At 37.6% G+C, this 17,790-nt stretch overlaps 2 protein-coding genes across 2 annotated transcripts; both read left to right on the top strand.

Moving 5' to 3' along the window:
* Window positions 1-1,150: 1,150 nt before the first annotated feature.
* Window positions 1,151-6,092, top strand: LOC139514730 (uncharacterized). The gene is made up of 2 exons (XM_071304363.1): window positions 1,151-1,283; window positions 3,448-6,092. The coding sequence occupies exon 2, from the start codon at window positions 3,578-3,580 to the stop codon at window positions 5,096-5,098; it is 1,521 nt and encodes a 506-aa protein (XP_071160464.1). The 5' UTR covers window positions 1,151-1,283; window positions 3,448-3,577; the 3' UTR covers window positions 5,099-6,092.
* Window positions 6,093-9,571: 3,479 nt separating this feature from the next.
* On the top strand, window positions 9,572-16,741 carry LOC139515562 (uncharacterized). The gene is made up of 3 exons (XM_071305140.1): window positions 9,572-13,970; window positions 14,098-16,380; window positions 16,598-16,741. The coding sequence occupies exons 1-2, from the start codon at window positions 9,572-9,574 to the stop codon at window positions 16,089-16,091; spliced, it is 6,393 nt and encodes a 2,130-aa protein (XP_071161241.1). The 3' UTR covers window positions 16,092-16,380; window positions 16,598-16,741.
* Window positions 16,742-17,790: the final 1,049 nt, after the last annotated feature.

Below are 17,790 nucleotides of genomic sequence, written 5' to 3'. Positions count from 1 at the left end.
AATCAAGATGAAAGGTGCAAATTGAAAAAATGATCAGCATGACAAAATCTATTAATCTAGAAAATTTCTGAAAAATATCTCGTCAACCGGTTTCAGAGTTATTGCCCCTGGAATGTTATTTTTTAATGTTTTTTTTTTTACTTTTGCTCATAAAAGAGACGAGAGCGATATGTAAATTGTAAAATAAAAAATATCAGCAACACAGTGTGTGTATACACAAGTCTTATTACCAAGTTGGCAATTTTCGATCCAGTTGAACATACAGGCATGTAATTGTGTGCCTCTGGTTTTCTTGAACACAGGTCATAGCAAGCCACTGAACCAATTTCAACCAAACTAAGTCTAAAAAACATCATGGCAGCTGTTATAAACTTTGTGGTTTTTTTTTTAATTCTTTTCCAAGAAACATGGCTGCTTGGTTTAGATAGACAAAAGACACCAAAGGGACATTTAAACTCGCACAAGATAGAATACAGGATACAACGCAGGTTTTGGCTTATGCCCCAAAAGCTAAACTGCGCCAGTTAGAGCAAATTAAATCTAACAGGGTAACATGTTATTTGATTTTGTAATATGTTCTACGTAACTCTTAGTTGTTTAGTTTGAAGTTTTGTATGTTGTGGCTTCTGTACTATTATTTTGTCTGTTTGTCTTTTCTTTTTTAGCCATGGCGTTGTCTGTTTATTTTCAATCTATGAGTTTAACTGTTCCTCTGGTATCTTTTTTCTTTTGTTTATATTTTTATGCTGTACATAATGTGTATTCTCTTATGTCTCATTTTATAATGTACCAATTTTTAACCAGTCTGAAAATGAAATATGAATATGTTTACTTGTATGCATTCATTCATTGCATATATGCTGATGAACGCATTAGTAGATACCCCGTCCACAAGTTATCCAGTTGTAACGGTGGATTTCTAATAGATATAAATATATTCGAATTAAGGGAAGAACTAAACAAGAACCAAGATATTTTCTATCAGATTTTCCCCGTTTACACCATACATACCTAGATAAATGTTTATTCTTCAAATAACATTGACAGTATATATACTAATATATCGATAACTCTGTACATTTTTTATTCAAATTTAAAACACCACTGCATGGCATTGTTACTGTTTAAGCTACCTGTGTTAATTATAAAATCTAGTTTCAGTATTGACAATGTATACCTTTATTTTTTAGTTGGTGGCAGCGTTTTAAAAGAACTTTTGGTGAGATCTGGATGTTTATATGTAGATTGACCAGTACTTCAATTTTATGGAGTGAGTTTTCTAGGTAGGTTACTATTCCGTAATATTTTGTGTTGAAATATTTATGCGTTTCCAAACATCAATTTGGTAACGTGTTTGGTCTTGTATAATAGGAAAACAGGATATAAGAACGGTTATTTTGGGAAATGTTTTAATATTTATTTATTGATGTCTCGCTCACTGGTTGATATATATTTTCTGTTTTCCATGGACAATCTACGGTTAGTCATTATAGGTAATAAAGTATATTTTATCATGTGACGAGACAACACATATACTTATAACAAACTATTTTTAAGATATCATACAATTTAATGTTTTGTTAAATGGAAAAAGAAGTTCTTTTGAGCACTTGTTTGAAAAGATGGAAATGTGCATGAAATAAGAATAATCAACCCCCTTGAATTTCAAGGCCATATCCAGAGTTTCTTTTAAAAATCTTCTAGCATTTAAATAGTTATAAAATATTCTAAAGGAATAAACCTTAATAATCAATGACGTAAATGTGTACATTGTTGTTAAAGCAGTTTTGATATAGCATTAGCATAGTCAACTGCAAAGTAACGGGTATGTGTTTGATTATGTTTAACAGATATCAGCCTACCTATATGAAAACACCTACCAGAGAAAGACAAACGTAATTCTGGTCCAAATCGTAGAATTTTGTAAACGAATCTTTGAAGATAGGTTGGAGTAACTTCAAAAAAATACAAGTTTAAAAAAATAATATTTCCACCCTGAAAAGACACATTTACTGATCAACATGGAAATAAAAGTAGATTATTTTATCCCTTACATTTAACAAGAGTGCAAACGCTGAAATGTATCGCCTTCTTTACCAACCATTGATATTATGTTGAGAGTCCTAAATATAAAACTTTACTACAACTATCACATAAACTTAACATGATCCAAGAAAATGAGGTCAAGTTCATATAAACCGAATGAGAAATAAATGTACAGCTTACAATCATTCAATACAGTAAATGTAGTTGACATATTGCTTATAGTTTTAAAAAAACCCAGACTTAATAAAGAAAACTAAACATTGACCAATGAATCACCAAAATGAGGTCAAGGTGAAATAAAACCTGCCGGACTGACATGTACATTATAAAATATTCCCATACACCAAATATAGTTGACCTATTGCATATAGTATCAGGGGGGAAAAAACTTAACTTTGACCCCTGAACCATGAAACATGCATGTAGATGAGGTCAAGGTCAGATGACACCTACCAGTTGGACATGTACACCTACAATCATTTCATACACCAAATATAGTAGACCTATTACATACATTGTAAGAAATAAAGGCAACAGTAGTATACCGCTGTTCGAAATTCATAAATCGAAGAGAAAAAACAAATCGGGGTTACAAACTAAAACTGAGGGAAACGCATCAAATATAAGAGAACTACGACACAACAGAAACATAACATTGAAATGTAACACACACAGAAACGAACTATAATATAACAATGGCCATTTCCCTGACTTGGTACAGGTCATTTTAAAATAAAAATGGTGGGTTGAACCTGGTTTTGTGGCATGCCAAGCCTCCCGCTTTAATGACGATGTTAATTATAACATTAAAATGACAATATCATATGACAGGACTACAATACAAATAAATTGGAGAAAATATAGGACAGATAAACAAATGAATAATAGCCAACAATAGATACCAGGTTAAAAATTTAATACGCCAGAGGTGCGTTACGTCCACACAAGACTAACCAGTGACGCTAAGTTTGGAAGCCAACCTCACCAAAACACCAAAACACACCAAAACACAAAAACTTAACTATAAAAACTGAACCACGAAAATGAGATCAAGGTAAGATGACACCTGCCAGTTGGACATGTACACCTTACAATCATTCCATACACCAAATATAGTAGACCTATTGCTCACAGTATCTGAGGTATGGACTTGACCATAAAAACTCAACCTTATTCACTGATCCATGAAATGAGGTCGAGGTCAAGTGAAAACTGTCTGACGGTTATGAAGACCTTGCAAGGTACGCACATACCAAGTATAGTTATCATATTACTCATAATAAGAGGGAAATTAACATTACAAAAAAAAAATAACTTTCTTTTTTAAAAGTCGCAGGCTCGACAAAAACTATGGCTTGACATGAATTGCCGCACTGATGTATGCTATATTATATGTTGTAGGTCATTCAACTTGGTCCTTGTTGCCACGGAAATAAAGATGAACGTGGTGTGAAATGTAAACCGACGTTTCTGAAAAGACCAAGGTCCCATCCCAAAATCTCGGTTGTCTACGGACGACACATTAATACCGATGGAAGATAACAGAACAGGGGAAAGCATTTCGATTAAAACAGCGTGCGATGAGCATGGAATTGACCTTGACAGTTATTGTAGGTGGCATGATGAGGCAATTTGTAAGACCTGCTTAACATCATGCCATGATAAATGTTCTGACTGTATTATCACTCTAAAAAAAGCAGCAATAAACGCTAAGACATCGACAGCGCTTGATGGAGTATTGACTTCCATCGATGGAGCTTTAGAACAACTACAACGTGTTATAGAGGATTGTGAAATGGTCTTCACAAATATCGAGGAACAAGAAAAGAGCGTTCAAAAATCGGTACAAAATATACGATTTACAGTAAACAAACGAATGGACGAACTAGAAGAAAAACTGCTAGCTAATTTGTCAGAAACATGTAATAACTATAAGGTGAAAACCCTAGAGTTTATTACAAAAATAAACAGAACGAATGATGAAATTAAACGACTCAAAAAACAAACAGTCGAACTTAAACGTTTGGACTCTGACAGCCAAGTATTTCTTGGTACGCGTCAGATTGATAAAATAGTCCATGAAGAAATAGAATCTGTCAAGATGTCGCTGAGTTCTGTACGCAAATACACAATAGACATAGAGGTTAACGAAGAATTGACCTCATTGTTAGAGAATATCAACTCCTTTGGAAAAATAAAAGTCAATGAAAATGCTGTCAGTATACCGTTTATATTTGAGAACATTGACCAAGCACAGACACAACTATATAAACCCGTACGATCAGTTCACAATACCACATTTAATTGCCGTAGTAAGTTTTCACTTAAAGAACAAATCAAGAATTTGGAAATCACAGGAGCAACGATTTTACCAAACGGTCATGTATTGATAGCAAACTACACGAGTGACAAAGTCCTTCTAGAATATAATGATACAGGACAACACATCCGGAACATACCCGTCTCTGGTATGGCGTACGATGTGACTGTAATAGATGGTGAAATTATTGCAGTTTCTCATGGTGAATCCAAACGCATAGATACTGTAAACATCGAAAATGGCACAGTCATTCAAACAATGGATACCAAAGGGTCATGCTGGGGTATCTCATGTCATGATAATAGAATCTACGTACTAGTAGAAAGTGAAGGAATAGTTGTGATGGATAAATCAGGGAAGAGGTTGAATACAATAAAGTGTAACGTGTCCGTCTTCGATATTGTTGCATTCAAGGACAGGATTTACTACACAGACTATGTGAACGACACAGTCCATTGCTGTAGTATGACAGGGGAAGAAATCTGGGTGTTCAGTGACAAATATCTGAGGAGTCCTAGAGGAATGTCAGTGGACAATATCCAGAATGTGTTTGTAGCAGGACTGGTGTCTAAAAATTTATTAATTATACAGAATGACGGGAAGGTTAGTAAGATATTACTAAGTGAACCTGACGGTCTGGATCGCCCGATTCCTGTATGTTACAATAAAAACAAAAAAATATTATTTGTATGCAGTGACAATGGAGATGCCACATTTTACAACATTGTGTAGAATCAATGACAATTAATGGAGATGCCACATTTTGCAACATTGTGTAGAATCAATGACTACGGAGATGCCACATTTTACAACATTGTGTAGAATCAATGACAATGGAGATGCCACATTTTACAACATTGCGAAGAATCAATGACAATGAAGATGCCACATTTTACAACATTGTGTAGAATCAAGGACAATGGAGATGCCTCATTTTACAACGTTTTGTAGAATCAATGACAATGGAGATGCCACATTTTACAACATTGTGTAGAATCAATAACAATGGAGATGCCACATTTTACAACATTGTGTAGAATCATACATCTGTGACAGCATGTCTCTTTACTGTTTTTTTTTTTAACAATAACGGAACCTCTATAAGTTTTCTTTTTCGATTCCCCAAAATTAGCCCAGCAAGGGAAGCGAAGCATCGCATGAGTAGACTATAAATAGCATTTACATACAAGGGAATGCTTCTAAAACGTATACAATGGCCCGACAGGGAGAAATCAAAACACAAAAGCGGGACATTTTGTGAAATAAATTGATAGTGTTTGAAATCCGATTATATTTACATTCTCCATTAACTCTCTTTTACACCATGCAATTTACAGTGATTACAAGAGGGAGAGATATCAATTGACAATATGTGAATGCAGACGATACTTACGGTCATATGCTTGCTCTTAGTCTGGCTAATCCAGGCAGACGATTCCTAGGGTCATACACTTGCTTCAAGATCATCTGGCTAATCCAGGCAGACGATACCTAAGAGCACATGCTTGCTCCAGGGGCATCTGGCTTATCCACTGCCTTTTAACAATGCATATGATCTAGTAGTTTGTGATTTGAAATTAAGATGTAGAGTTCTTTGTAATCGAATCGGTTTTTGTTGTTGTTGATGGTGTTATGCTGCTCTAGGACCAAAACCATAGGGGAACTGTTTATATATTTCAAATAGTAAATTTATCAAATAGTATAAATAAAAGCTTTGTAATTTTTATACGTTTTGTTTTGTAAACAACAATGTTAAAATACGAACAAGGGTAAAACTTTATCCCCCCCTCCCCTAAAGCGGGCGCCTTAACCCCAACAATTTTAAATATAGAAACTTATATTTACATTAGAAATATAAATAATGAACAAGAGTCAAAATGCTGAAATGTCTCGCCTGCTTTAATGACCATGATTGATTTGATGTTGAAAGTCTTAATATAATGATATTACTACACATACGGTGTCACATTTACTCAATATAAGCAATGATCAATGACAATGAGGTCAATAACAGATGAGCCCTGCCAGATATACATCTACACATTACATTCCATGCTACACATATACATGTATTGGCTCTAAATAATGACGACTTCAGTATGTATACTAAAGAAATTTATCCTGTAGAACTTACTTTAAATAAAGCTAATGATAACAATGACCACTGCCCTTTCCTCGATCTTGATATCTATATCATAAACGGGAAGCTTAATACAAAAATTTATGATAAAAGAGATGATTTTTCATTTCCTATTGTTAATTATCCATTTTTAGATGGTGACGTTCCCTTGTCACCATCTTATGGTGTTTATATATCTCAACTTGTACGATTCGCTCGTGTATGTAACAATGTATTAGATTTTTTTTATGTATTACTGAAAAATTATTACACCAGGGTTTTCGATATCACAAACTGGTCAAAACATTTACTAAATTTTATCACCGGTATAAGGAAATAATTCGTAAATATAACTCAACATGCAGACATCTTATACGTTCAGGTATTTCACATCCAAAATTTTATGGAAATATTCTTTATAAAGCACAAAAATGTCAGTATTCTCCTCAGAAACTAACAAAACCTTTAAATAGACTTATTAAAAGGGGGTATAGTTACGATACTGTTGTCAGGTCATTAAAGATTGCATATTTTGGCTTTAACATTGATTCACTAATAGGGTCTTTGCATCGGAACTAAACACATTTATTTCTAAAAAAACAGTTGTTGGCATGACACGGGTTATGTTCTTCTCATATATTTTATGATAGTATGATACTAAACCCCTAACGGGAGGGATTGTACCTGATATTCATATGATGAAGACATAATCTTTCAATCAGTTTAATTGAGGTCTGGAGCTGGCATGTCAGTTAACTGCTAGTAGTCTGTTGTTATTTATGTATTATTGTCATTTTATTTATTTTCTTTTGTTACATCTTTTGACATCAGACTCGGACTTCTCTTGAACTGAATTTTAATGTGCGTATTGTTATTGTTTTACTTTTCTACATTGGCTAGAGGTATAGGGGGAGGGTTGAGATCTCATAAACATGTTTAACCCCGCCGCAATTTTGCGCCTGTCCCAAGTCAGGAGCCTCTGGCCTTTGTTAGTCTTGTATGATTTTAAATTTTAGTTTCTTGTGTATAATTCGGAGTTTAGTATGACGTCCATTATCACTGTACTATTATGCATATTTTAGGGGCCAGCTGAAGGACACCTACGGGTGCGGGAATTCTCGCTACATTGAAGACCCATTGGTTGCCTTCGGCTGTTGTTTGCTCTATGGTCGGGTGGTTGTCGCTTTGACATATTCACCATTTCCTTTCTCAATTTTATTTAGAATTTTTTTCAATAATCTAAAAGATAGACCAAACCATGAAAACTTAACATTGGCTAATGAACATGAATTCTCATTGGCAATCATAACACATCTTCTTTTTTTATTTGAATACCAGAGATATAAGTACACCTTACAATCATTCACTGCTACACATACAGTTGGATTTTTTTTTGATAGAATAAAAGAAAGACCAAGGATTTGTATAGTTATACAAATTCTTGGAAAGACCAAACCATGAAAACTTAACATTGGCTAATGAATCATGAAAATGAGGTAAAGGTCAGATGGAACATATCATGGACATATACACCTTACATACAAAACTTTGAATTTTTAGAAAAACTAAGCGTATTTGGCACAACTTTTGAATTTTGGATCCTCAATGCTCTTCAACTTTGTACTTGTTTGGCTTTATAAATATTTTGATGAGCGTCACTGATAAGTCTTGTGTAGACGTAACGCGCGTCTGGCGTACTAAATTATAATCCTAGTACCTTTGATAACTACCTACAATCATTCCATGTTACATATATAGTCAGCCAAATGTTTATAGTATAAAACTAGAGGCTCTCAAGAGCCTGCGTCGCTCACCTGTTACTGTAGTTACTGATGTCGGCCATCTTGGTTGGTAGGCGGGGTCATTAGACACTTTTTTTAAAAATTGATACCCTAGTAATGATTGTGGCCAAGTTTTGTTTAATTTGGCAAAGTTTTAGAAAAGAAGATTTTTGTACAAGTTACAAAAATGACGAAAACTTGTTAAAAAATGACTATATAGGGCAATTACTCCTTTAGGGGTCCTCTGACAATTTTGGTTATGTTGACTTATTTGTAGATCTTACTTTGCTGAACATTATTGCTGTTTACAGTTGATCTCTATCTGTAATTGTATTCACGATAATTACCAAAAACTGCAAAATTTCCTTTAAATTACCAATTTTAGGGCAGCAACCCAACAACGGGTTGTGGGATTCATCTGAAAATTTGTGAGGGGATATTTCTTATTCTGATGGACATTTAAATCTTGAAAGATTTGCTCTAAATGTCTTAGTTTTAAAGATATATAGCAAAAACAGCATTTTACCACTATGTTCTAATTTTAGCCATGTCGGCCATTTTGTTTGGTAGGCGGGGTCATCGGACACATTTTTAAAACTATATACTATTCTGTTCCACATTCTACGTTTATTTCTTGTTTTCATTTTATCCGGAACAAATTGAACTGGACCGATTTCTTAAATCACCGTATTTATCGACCACTTTTAATTTCTGTGACACCGTCCGCATCAATATTTCAACACATGGAAAATGGACGACATTTCTACTTTCTGAGGAAATCGTGACATACCACTGTCAAGTACGTTTGATTCATTCATAAACTGTGATAATTAATCTGTTTAACTCCGATATTTTTGGATAAGTGATTTATAAATACATACGAACTGTAAGTTATTTATTTCCGAGAAATGAACTGTAAATTCTACTTTCGTTTTTGACTCGATTAATACTCTTGTATTTAACTTTCATATTTAATTCATACACATTGTAAAATATTGTATTTTTATTTCTTTCAGTTTACCAATCTACTGACTATTATGTAACCCTTTCTGGTGGAAGTTATAATTACAATTTCAAACAAGTTGTGTTCGTTATATCTTCATCGAGATTGCGATTGCAGTCACCTGGTTAAGCTAGTTGAGTCCGGCTCAGCATAGTAAATTGACAACAACTTGTCTACACATCTCCTGATCAGGAAATACAACGGAGCATCGTTCGTAGCTGTTACATCGACACTACGCAACACAGCTTGTGCGTCCTAGGCAGCAAACCAACAACGTTGAACAAACATTGCCGATTTACATCATGGATCCCAGTCACGCGGAACAGCAAGAAGAGGTTCAGCCCCCAGAGGGAGATGTCACTGAAGAACCTATAGAGAATCCGTCTATAACCACACATGTAGATGAAAATTCCGAGACGAGGCGAGTACGCGACCTCACAGAAAAAGGTAAAGGCGTTTACACAGAAAAACGTAACAAGTTCTGTGAGGAACTAGAGGCCCTTTGGTCAGATATAACAACCCAGTTATTGGAAATCACCACACCTCCCAATGAACTTCAGCAAGTCTTAACAACTCAGGACAATCTTGTAAAAGCCTGTACAAATTATCGTAGGCTCACAGACGAGTATCTGGACTTCCTTAAAAGGACCAGAACGTTGGACAGTCAAAAAGACATTGACGCATGTAACCTCACATTGGATCTTCGTCTGTCCAAAGTGGATCTGGCCATGGAATCTCTACACGAGCATCGCCTTGCCCTCACTAAGGCTAAATCAACTAAAACAAGGACCTCAGGCTCAAAGGGTAAGAAAACCTCACACAGCGGTAGCTCTAACGTATCGGATATGTCAAGCCTAGCACGGAGGAAGCGTGCCAAAGCAGAGGCCGCTAAATCAAAAATAGCCTTTGTTGAACAACATTCACTTATCCTACAACAAGAGGCAATGTTAGAGGAACAAGCCCTGTTCAGACAATCTGAAATGGAACAGGAAGCAGCGCGCAAAAAGGCTGAAATGGAACAGGAAGCCACACTTAAAAAGGCTGAAATGGAACAGGAAGCCACACTTAAAAAGGCTGAAATGGAACGGGAAGCCACACTAAAAAAGGCCAATATGGAACATGAGGCAGAACAAGAGGCCATACGCAGAAAAGCGCAAATCAAACAAGAGGCTGCACGTGTTAGCCGAGAAAAAGCCGAGCTGAAGGCCCAGTTAAACCTTCTAGAAGCACGCAGAGAGGCTGCAGCCGCAGAAGCCGAGGCTCGTATCCTGGAATACGACGACAGCCAAGCGTTTAGCGATCTCCCAAACGAAAAGGAAGACCCGCTCCAGCGTGTGCAAGATTTCGTAAATAAACTTCCTGCATCAACTGCTGTAAAGGAAGTAACAGGACCTCAAAAGAAAAAACAAATTCCTGTTCATATCGAGCTGAGTCACGAAGCACCAGCGTTCGTGCCATCCGTGGCACCGAACTTACTGTCACAGACATCTGCTGTCTTGCCTTCCGATACTAAGTCACCGGAAGTTACCTCTATCCCAGATCTGGGATTAGTAACTGGCATGCAAAAACTAGGCCTTTCAGATGAGATCCCTGCTGAACACCAAAAACAGGGTGTTAAAGAAGCGATCCCTGTCTTACGCACAAAACAAGACGTTATAGAAGAGATCCCTGTTTCACACCAAAAACAAGGCGTAATAAAAGAGATCCCTGTTGCACACCAGCAACAAATCAACCCAACATCGGAGATTACTAGATTTCTCTTGCGTAAGGACCTGCTTTTCTCCCGATTAACCAGCTTTAACGATCGGGCAGAATCCTTCCATACATGGAAAGCAAGCTTTAAAAACGTGACAGACGAGTTACAAGTATCTGACTCGGAACAGATTGATTTATTGATCAAGTGGCTCGGTCCTGAGTCTGCCAAACATGGCATAAGCATAAGAGCGTCGAACGCCAATAATCCTACAATAGGTATACAAAGATTATGGAAGAGGCTTGACGAGCGGTATGGTGCTCCAGAAATGTTGGAAGCCTCTCTCAGGAGTAAACTTGAGAAATTCCCAACCTTGACGAATAAGGACAACGCACGTCTTTATGAACTGTCTGACATTCTATCAGAAATAGAATACCACAAGGAAAATCCCAAGCTGGGATGTCTGCTAGCTTATTTTGATTCACCGACCGGAATAAACCCTGTCATTGAAAAACTACCATATGGACTTCAGGAAAAGTGGATTACAAGGGCGTCTAGATACAAATCTAACCATGGCGCTGCCTTTCCTCCTTTTACAGAGTTATCTGCTTTCATCAGTGAAATCAGTAGAATTAAAAACGATCCTGGATTCATCTTTGGTTCAAAGGTCACACCAAATACAAAAGGTGCTGCGCCAAGGTTCACATCTTACCCCAAGACTAAAGTTGGTACTCATAAAACAGCGGTTGAACAGCAATCCGGAGACGCCAGCAAACAAGGTCTTTGTATTCTGCACAATACAAAGCATTCCTTAAATGAATGTCGAGCGTTCCGAGCCAAATCAATAGAGGAACGCAAAGGTCTTTTGAAAGAAAACAATGTCTGTTACAAGTGTTGTGATTCTACCAAACACAGAAGCCGGGAGTGCAATGCACGCATAAGTTGTAAAGAATGTGGAAGTAAACAACACACTACCGCACTACACATCACTAGACCACAGCAACCAGCAAGTTCTCAGTCTAGCTCACCTAAGCAAGCCTACGGCGGGGAGCCTACAGAATCGGCTGAAACTAAGTCAACCTCAGTTAACTCTATCTGTACTGAGATCTGCAAAGATACATATAGCGGGAAATCGTGTGCTAAAATACTTCCTGTGAATGTTTATCACAAAGATAACCAGTACAAAGTTATTCGCATGTACGCCATCATTGATGACCAAAGCAACCGGTCACTAGCATCGCCCGAATTCTTTAATCTTTTCGACGTCAAAGATAAACCGGAGAACTATACTCTATCAACATGCTCCGGCAAAGTAGTCACTTCCGGGAAAAGAGGAAGAGGTTTCGTCATGGAATCAATCAATGGTAATGACAAGTTTGATCTTCCTGTACTGATTGAATGTGATCATGTTCCCAATAATAGGGACGAAATACCTACTCCTGAAGTTACAATGCATCACCCTCATTTAAGAGAACTTAGGGCTAGCATTCCACCAATAGAGGAAAATTGCCAAATTCTTCTCTTAATTGGCAGAGACCTTATAGAGGCACACCATGTCCTTGACCAGCGCATAGGACCACCCAGAACTCCATATGCACAACAATTGAAACTGGGTTGGGTAGTGATAGGAGAAACTTGCATTAACAAACAGCATGTGCCTCTTGAGTTAAATGTCAAAATAACTAACATTTTACCTACAGGACAACCTTCAACGTTTCAACCATGTACAAGCAAATTTGACATTCGGGAAAACTACACAGACCCCGTTAAGAAAGATTTACAATCACCACTCTTTGAAAAAACAAAGGACGATGATAAGCCTGGAATGTCATATGAAGACAAAATGTTCATGAAACAGATGAACAACGAATTTGTCAGAGACTCGGAAGGAAGTTGGGTAGCACCGTTACCGTTCCGAGTGCCAAGACAGCCATTGCCAAGCAACAAACCACAGGCTCTTCATCGTGCTAACATGTTAGACGCCAGTCTGAGTAGAAACCCAGTAAAGCGGGAACATTTTCTTACATTTATGAGTAAAATCTTAGATAATAATCATGCAGAGCTCGCACCACCGTTGGGCGAACATGAAGAGTGCTGGTATTTACCATTGTTTGGTGTTTATCACCCGAAGAAACCCGATCAGATTAGGGGTGTGTTTGATTCTTCCGCCAAATGTAATGGAGTTTCACTCAACAGCGTCCTGCTAACAGGTCCAGACTTGACCAATGATCTCTTGGGAGTACTGCTGCGTTTCCGGAAAGAAATGGTCGCAGTAACTGCAGACGTTCAACACATGTTTCACTGCTTTGTAGTGAGAAAAGACCACCGAAATTATCTGAGATTTTTATGGCATAAAAACAACGACCTACAAGAGAACCTTGTCGAATTCCGCATGAGAGTTCATGTTTTTGGAAATAGTCCGTCACCTGCCGTTGCTACGCTTGGACTCAGAAAAGCAGCTCAGGCATCAGAACAAGAGTTCGGCAGTCACGTGACTAGCTTTGTTACAAGAGACTTCTACGTTGACGACGGTCTTACGTCATGTCCTACCAAAGAGGAAGCTGTTAAGCTCATGAAGGACACACAGCAAGCATTAGCAAAATATGGAAACTTACGCCTTCACAAGTTTGCCTCTAATTGTGCGGAAGTTATGTCTGCATTTCATGCCAGTGATTTGGCTTCAAATCTGAAAGATCTAGACTTAGAATGCGACAGTAAACCCTTACAACGTAGCCTTGGACTCAGTTGGGATGTAAACACTGACAATTTCTTATTTCAATTATCATCTGAAAACAAACCAATAACTCGGAGAGGAATTTTATCGACGATAAACAGTCTCTACGATCCTCTTGGATTTTTGGCTCCTGTGATTATAAAAGGGAAACTACTATTAAGGAAAATAGTATCAGAAACCGTCGACTGGGACCAACCTCTCTCTGATGACACAGCAGCTGAGTGGAAATCTTGGAGAGATACTTTAAATGCTATCGAAACATTGCGCATTCCACGTACTTACGTGCCGTATCTCAGCAAAACAGCCACAAAGGAGTTGCATGTCTTCTCTGATGCATCAGAAAAAGCCATAGCAGCTGTTGCATATCTACGCACGACCGACAGTAGTGGTGAATAACATAGGGTTCATTCTTGGGAAAGCTAAAGTTGCACCAACGAGTGGTCACACTATTCCACGACTTGAATTGTCTGCTGCTGTATTAGCAGTTGAGATTACACAAACCATTGTGGATAATTTAGATTTACATATAGACACCGTGAAATTCTACACAGACAGTAAAGTTGTCTTAGGTTACATCAGTAATGAGACAAGAAGGTTCTTTATCTACGTCGCCAATAGAGTAGAGAAAATAAGGAAATTTAGCTCTCCAAGTCAATGGAATTACGTACCAACTAACCGTAATCCCGCAGATTCGGGAACAAGGTCCGTACCTGCTCACGAAATTCATAGCAGTGAATGGTTATTGGGACCAAGACAACTTCTTTCCTCAGAACAGAAGAATTCTGAGAACATATATCAGCTAATAGATCCAGAGGAAGATGGAGAAATTCGTGCAACTGTTAATGTTGCAAAAACATTTGCCACACTTGAACATAAAGGTATCGGAACTGAAAGATTCAACAGATTCTCAAACTGGACATCACTTGTGCGAGCGATTGCCTTTTTAGAACGTTTCTCCCGTTTACACGGGTCAAAACAGGCAGCACCAGTGACCTCTCTGGAAGGCTTTTCGAATGCCGAAAATTTCATCTTAATATCTGCTCAATATGAAGTTTACGGCGATGAAATAGATTGCATTAAACGTCGGGAACAAATTCATAAGCGGAGCCCGATAGCTAATCTCAATCCGTTTGTGGACGAACGAGGACTATTACGAGTAGGAGGCCGTATTGCCAAATCTGACTTAAACCTCCGTGAAAAGAAACCATTCATCGTCCCTGGACGCCATCATATAGCGACATTATTAGTTCGACACTACCACGACACGATAAAACATCAAGGTCGCCATTTTACAGATGGAGCGATTCGTTCCGCAGGATTCTGGATCGTCGGAGCTAAACGCTTGATCTCTTCTATCATTCACAAATGTGTGACATGCCGCAAACTAAGAGGAAAAACTGAGTGTCAAATCATGTCTGATTTGCCAGAGGACCGTCTTGAGCCGTCACCTCCGTTTACCAACGTTGGAATAGACACATTTGGACCCTGGACAATTGTTTCACGTAAAACACGCGGTGGATACGCAAACTCAAAACGTTGGGCAATTCTTTTCACATGCTTAGTGACTAGAGCTGTTCACATCGAACTAATCGAGGAAATGAGCTCTTCAGCCTTCATAAACGCCGTCAGAAGATTCGCCGCTATAAGAGGTCAAGTTAAAATTTTCCGATCCGACCGTGGAACAAACTTTATTGGCGCAATCGACGATTTAAAGATTGACTCAATCAACGTTGAAGATGGACCCTTCAAGAACTTTCTGTACAATTCTGGTACAAGTTGGATCTTCAATTCGCCGCATTCGTCCCACATGGGTGGAGCCTGGGAGAGAATGATTGGTATCACCAGGAGAATTCTTGATTCTATGCTTCTAAATGCAGCCGGAAGAAGCCTTACGCATGATGTGCTCAACACACTAATGGCAGAAGTTTCAGCAATAGTGAACTCTAGACCTCTGGTACCGGTTTCAACAGATCCAGAGAATCCGTTAATATTAACTCCAGCTATGTTATTGACACAGAAAACCGACTACATATTCACCTCAGATCATCTTGGAGATTTCGATAAACGAGATCTATGTCTTGCCGAATGGAGACGAGTACAGGCTCTTGCCAGTGTTTTCTGGTCCCGTTGGAGGAAAGAGTACCTGCCGTTACTACAACAAAGACGAAAATGGACCGAAGATCGCCGTGATCTCATCGAAGGAGACGTCATTCTTCTAAAGGACAAAAACCTTTGCCGTACCCAATGGCCCGTTGGAATTATAGTGAACTCATTTAAAAGTTCAGACGAACATGTCCGAAAAGCAGAAGTGCGAGTAATCGTTAATGGAAAAGCCACAACCTACACACGCCCTATCGTGGACATGATTCTTCTCATCGAGAATGACTGTGTATAATTAATATTATAGTGATACTTTGGATTTATATAATCAGATATTTTAGTGTGTGACATATTTGAAATAGTGATATCAGTTAGACATCAGACGGGGAGTATTCTGTTCCACATTCTACGTTTATTTCTTGTTTTCATTTTATCCGGAACAAATTGAACTGGACCGATTTCTTAAATCACCGTATTTATCGACCACTTTTAATTTCTGTGACACCGTCCGCATCAATATTTCAACACATGGAAAATGGACGACATTTCTACTTTCTGAGGAAATCGTGACATACCACTGTCAAGTACGTTTGATTCATTCATAAACTGTGATAATTAATCTGTTTAACTCCGATATTTTTGGATAAGTGATTTATAAATACATACGAACTGTAAGTTATTTATTTCCGAGAAATGAACTGTAAATTCTACTTTCGTTTTTGACTCGATTAATACTCTTGTATTTAACTTTCATATTTAATTCATACACATTGTAAAATATTGTATTTTTATTTCTTTCAGTTTACCAATCTACTGACTATTATGTAACCCTTTCTGGTGGAAGTTATAATTACAATTTCAAACAAGTTGTGTTCGTTATATCTTCATCGAGATTGCGATTGCAGTCACCTGGTTAAGCTAGTTGAGTCCGGCTCAGCATATATACCACAATGATGATTGTGGCCAAGTTTAGTTAAATTTGGCTTAGTAGTTTCAGAGAAGAAGATTTTTGTACAAGTTACAAAAAATGACGAAAAGTTGTTAAAAATTGACTATAAAGGGAAATAACTCCTTAAGGGGTTGACTGACAATTTTGGTCATGTTGACTTATTTGTAGGTCTTACTTGGCTGAACATTATTGCTGTTTACAGTTTATCTCTATCTATAATAGTATTCAAAATAATAACCAAAAGCTGCAAAATTTACTTAAAATTACCAATTCAGGGGCAGCAACCCAACGACAGGTTGTCCGAATCGTCTGAAAATTTCAGGGCAGATGGATCTTGACCTGATCAACAATTTTACCCCATGTCAGATTTGCTCTAAATGCTTTGGTTTCAAAGATATAAGCCAAAATATACATTTTACCCCCTGTGTTCTATTTTTAGCCATGGCGGCCATCTTGGTTTGATGGCCAGGTCACCGGACACATTTTTTGAACTAGATACCCCAAGGATGATTGTGGCCAAGTTTGGTTAAGTTTGGCCCTGTAGTTTCAGAGGAGAAGATTTTTGTAAAAGTTTACAGACGACGGACGCCAAGTGATGAGAAAAGCTCACTTGACCTTTCAGGTCAGGTGAGCTAAAAACACCTAATTAAAAATGAAAATGAGGTCAAGGTCAGAATGTACATACCAGACTAATATGTCCATCTTACAATCATTGCACACACCACATAAGGATGACATTTTTCTAACAATATCTGAGGAATCACTAATCCATGAAATGAAGTTGATATCAACTGAACCATGTCTCACTACACCAAGTTAAGTTATCACATCACTCATAGTGATTTGCTGAACCATGAAAATAGTCATATGACAGACAGAAGATTTGTTACATAAGGCATCTGCATACAAGGTATGAAGCGGCCGAGTCCTATCCCCTTTCGACATATAAACATTTATACAAATGAAATACAGGGCTGAAAATGTGTGACACCCTCTATATCAGCTTCCATAGTAATTGCTACTTTTGTAAGCCAACGCAATAGCA

The sequence above is a fragment of the Mytilus edulis genome, chromosome 3 (assembly GCF_963676685.1).
Source record: "Mytilus edulis chromosome 3, xbMytEdul2.2, whole genome shotgun sequence".
In the NCBI taxonomy this organism is placed as follows: domain Eukaryota; kingdom Metazoa; phylum Mollusca; class Bivalvia; order Mytilida; family Mytilidae; genus Mytilus; species Mytilus edulis.
The sequence above is the reverse complement of the archived record's forward strand: the minus strand, read 5'-3'. Positions and strand labels throughout refer to the sequence as shown.

Bases quoted from the DNA above. Each gene is read 5' to 3' on its own strand.
- LOC139514730 (XM_071304363.1), top strand. From the start codon at position 3,578: ATGGAAGATAACAGAACAGGGGAAAGCATTTCGATTAAAACAGCGTGC.
- LOC139515562 (XM_071305140.1), top strand. From the start codon at position 9,572: ATGGATCCCAGTCACGCGGAACAGCAAGAAGAGGTTCAGCCCCCAGAG. The intron at 13,971-14,097 runs GTACTTACGTGC...TGAATAACATAG, and splicing joins CGAAACATTGCGCATTCCAC to GGTTCATTCTTGGGAAAGCT.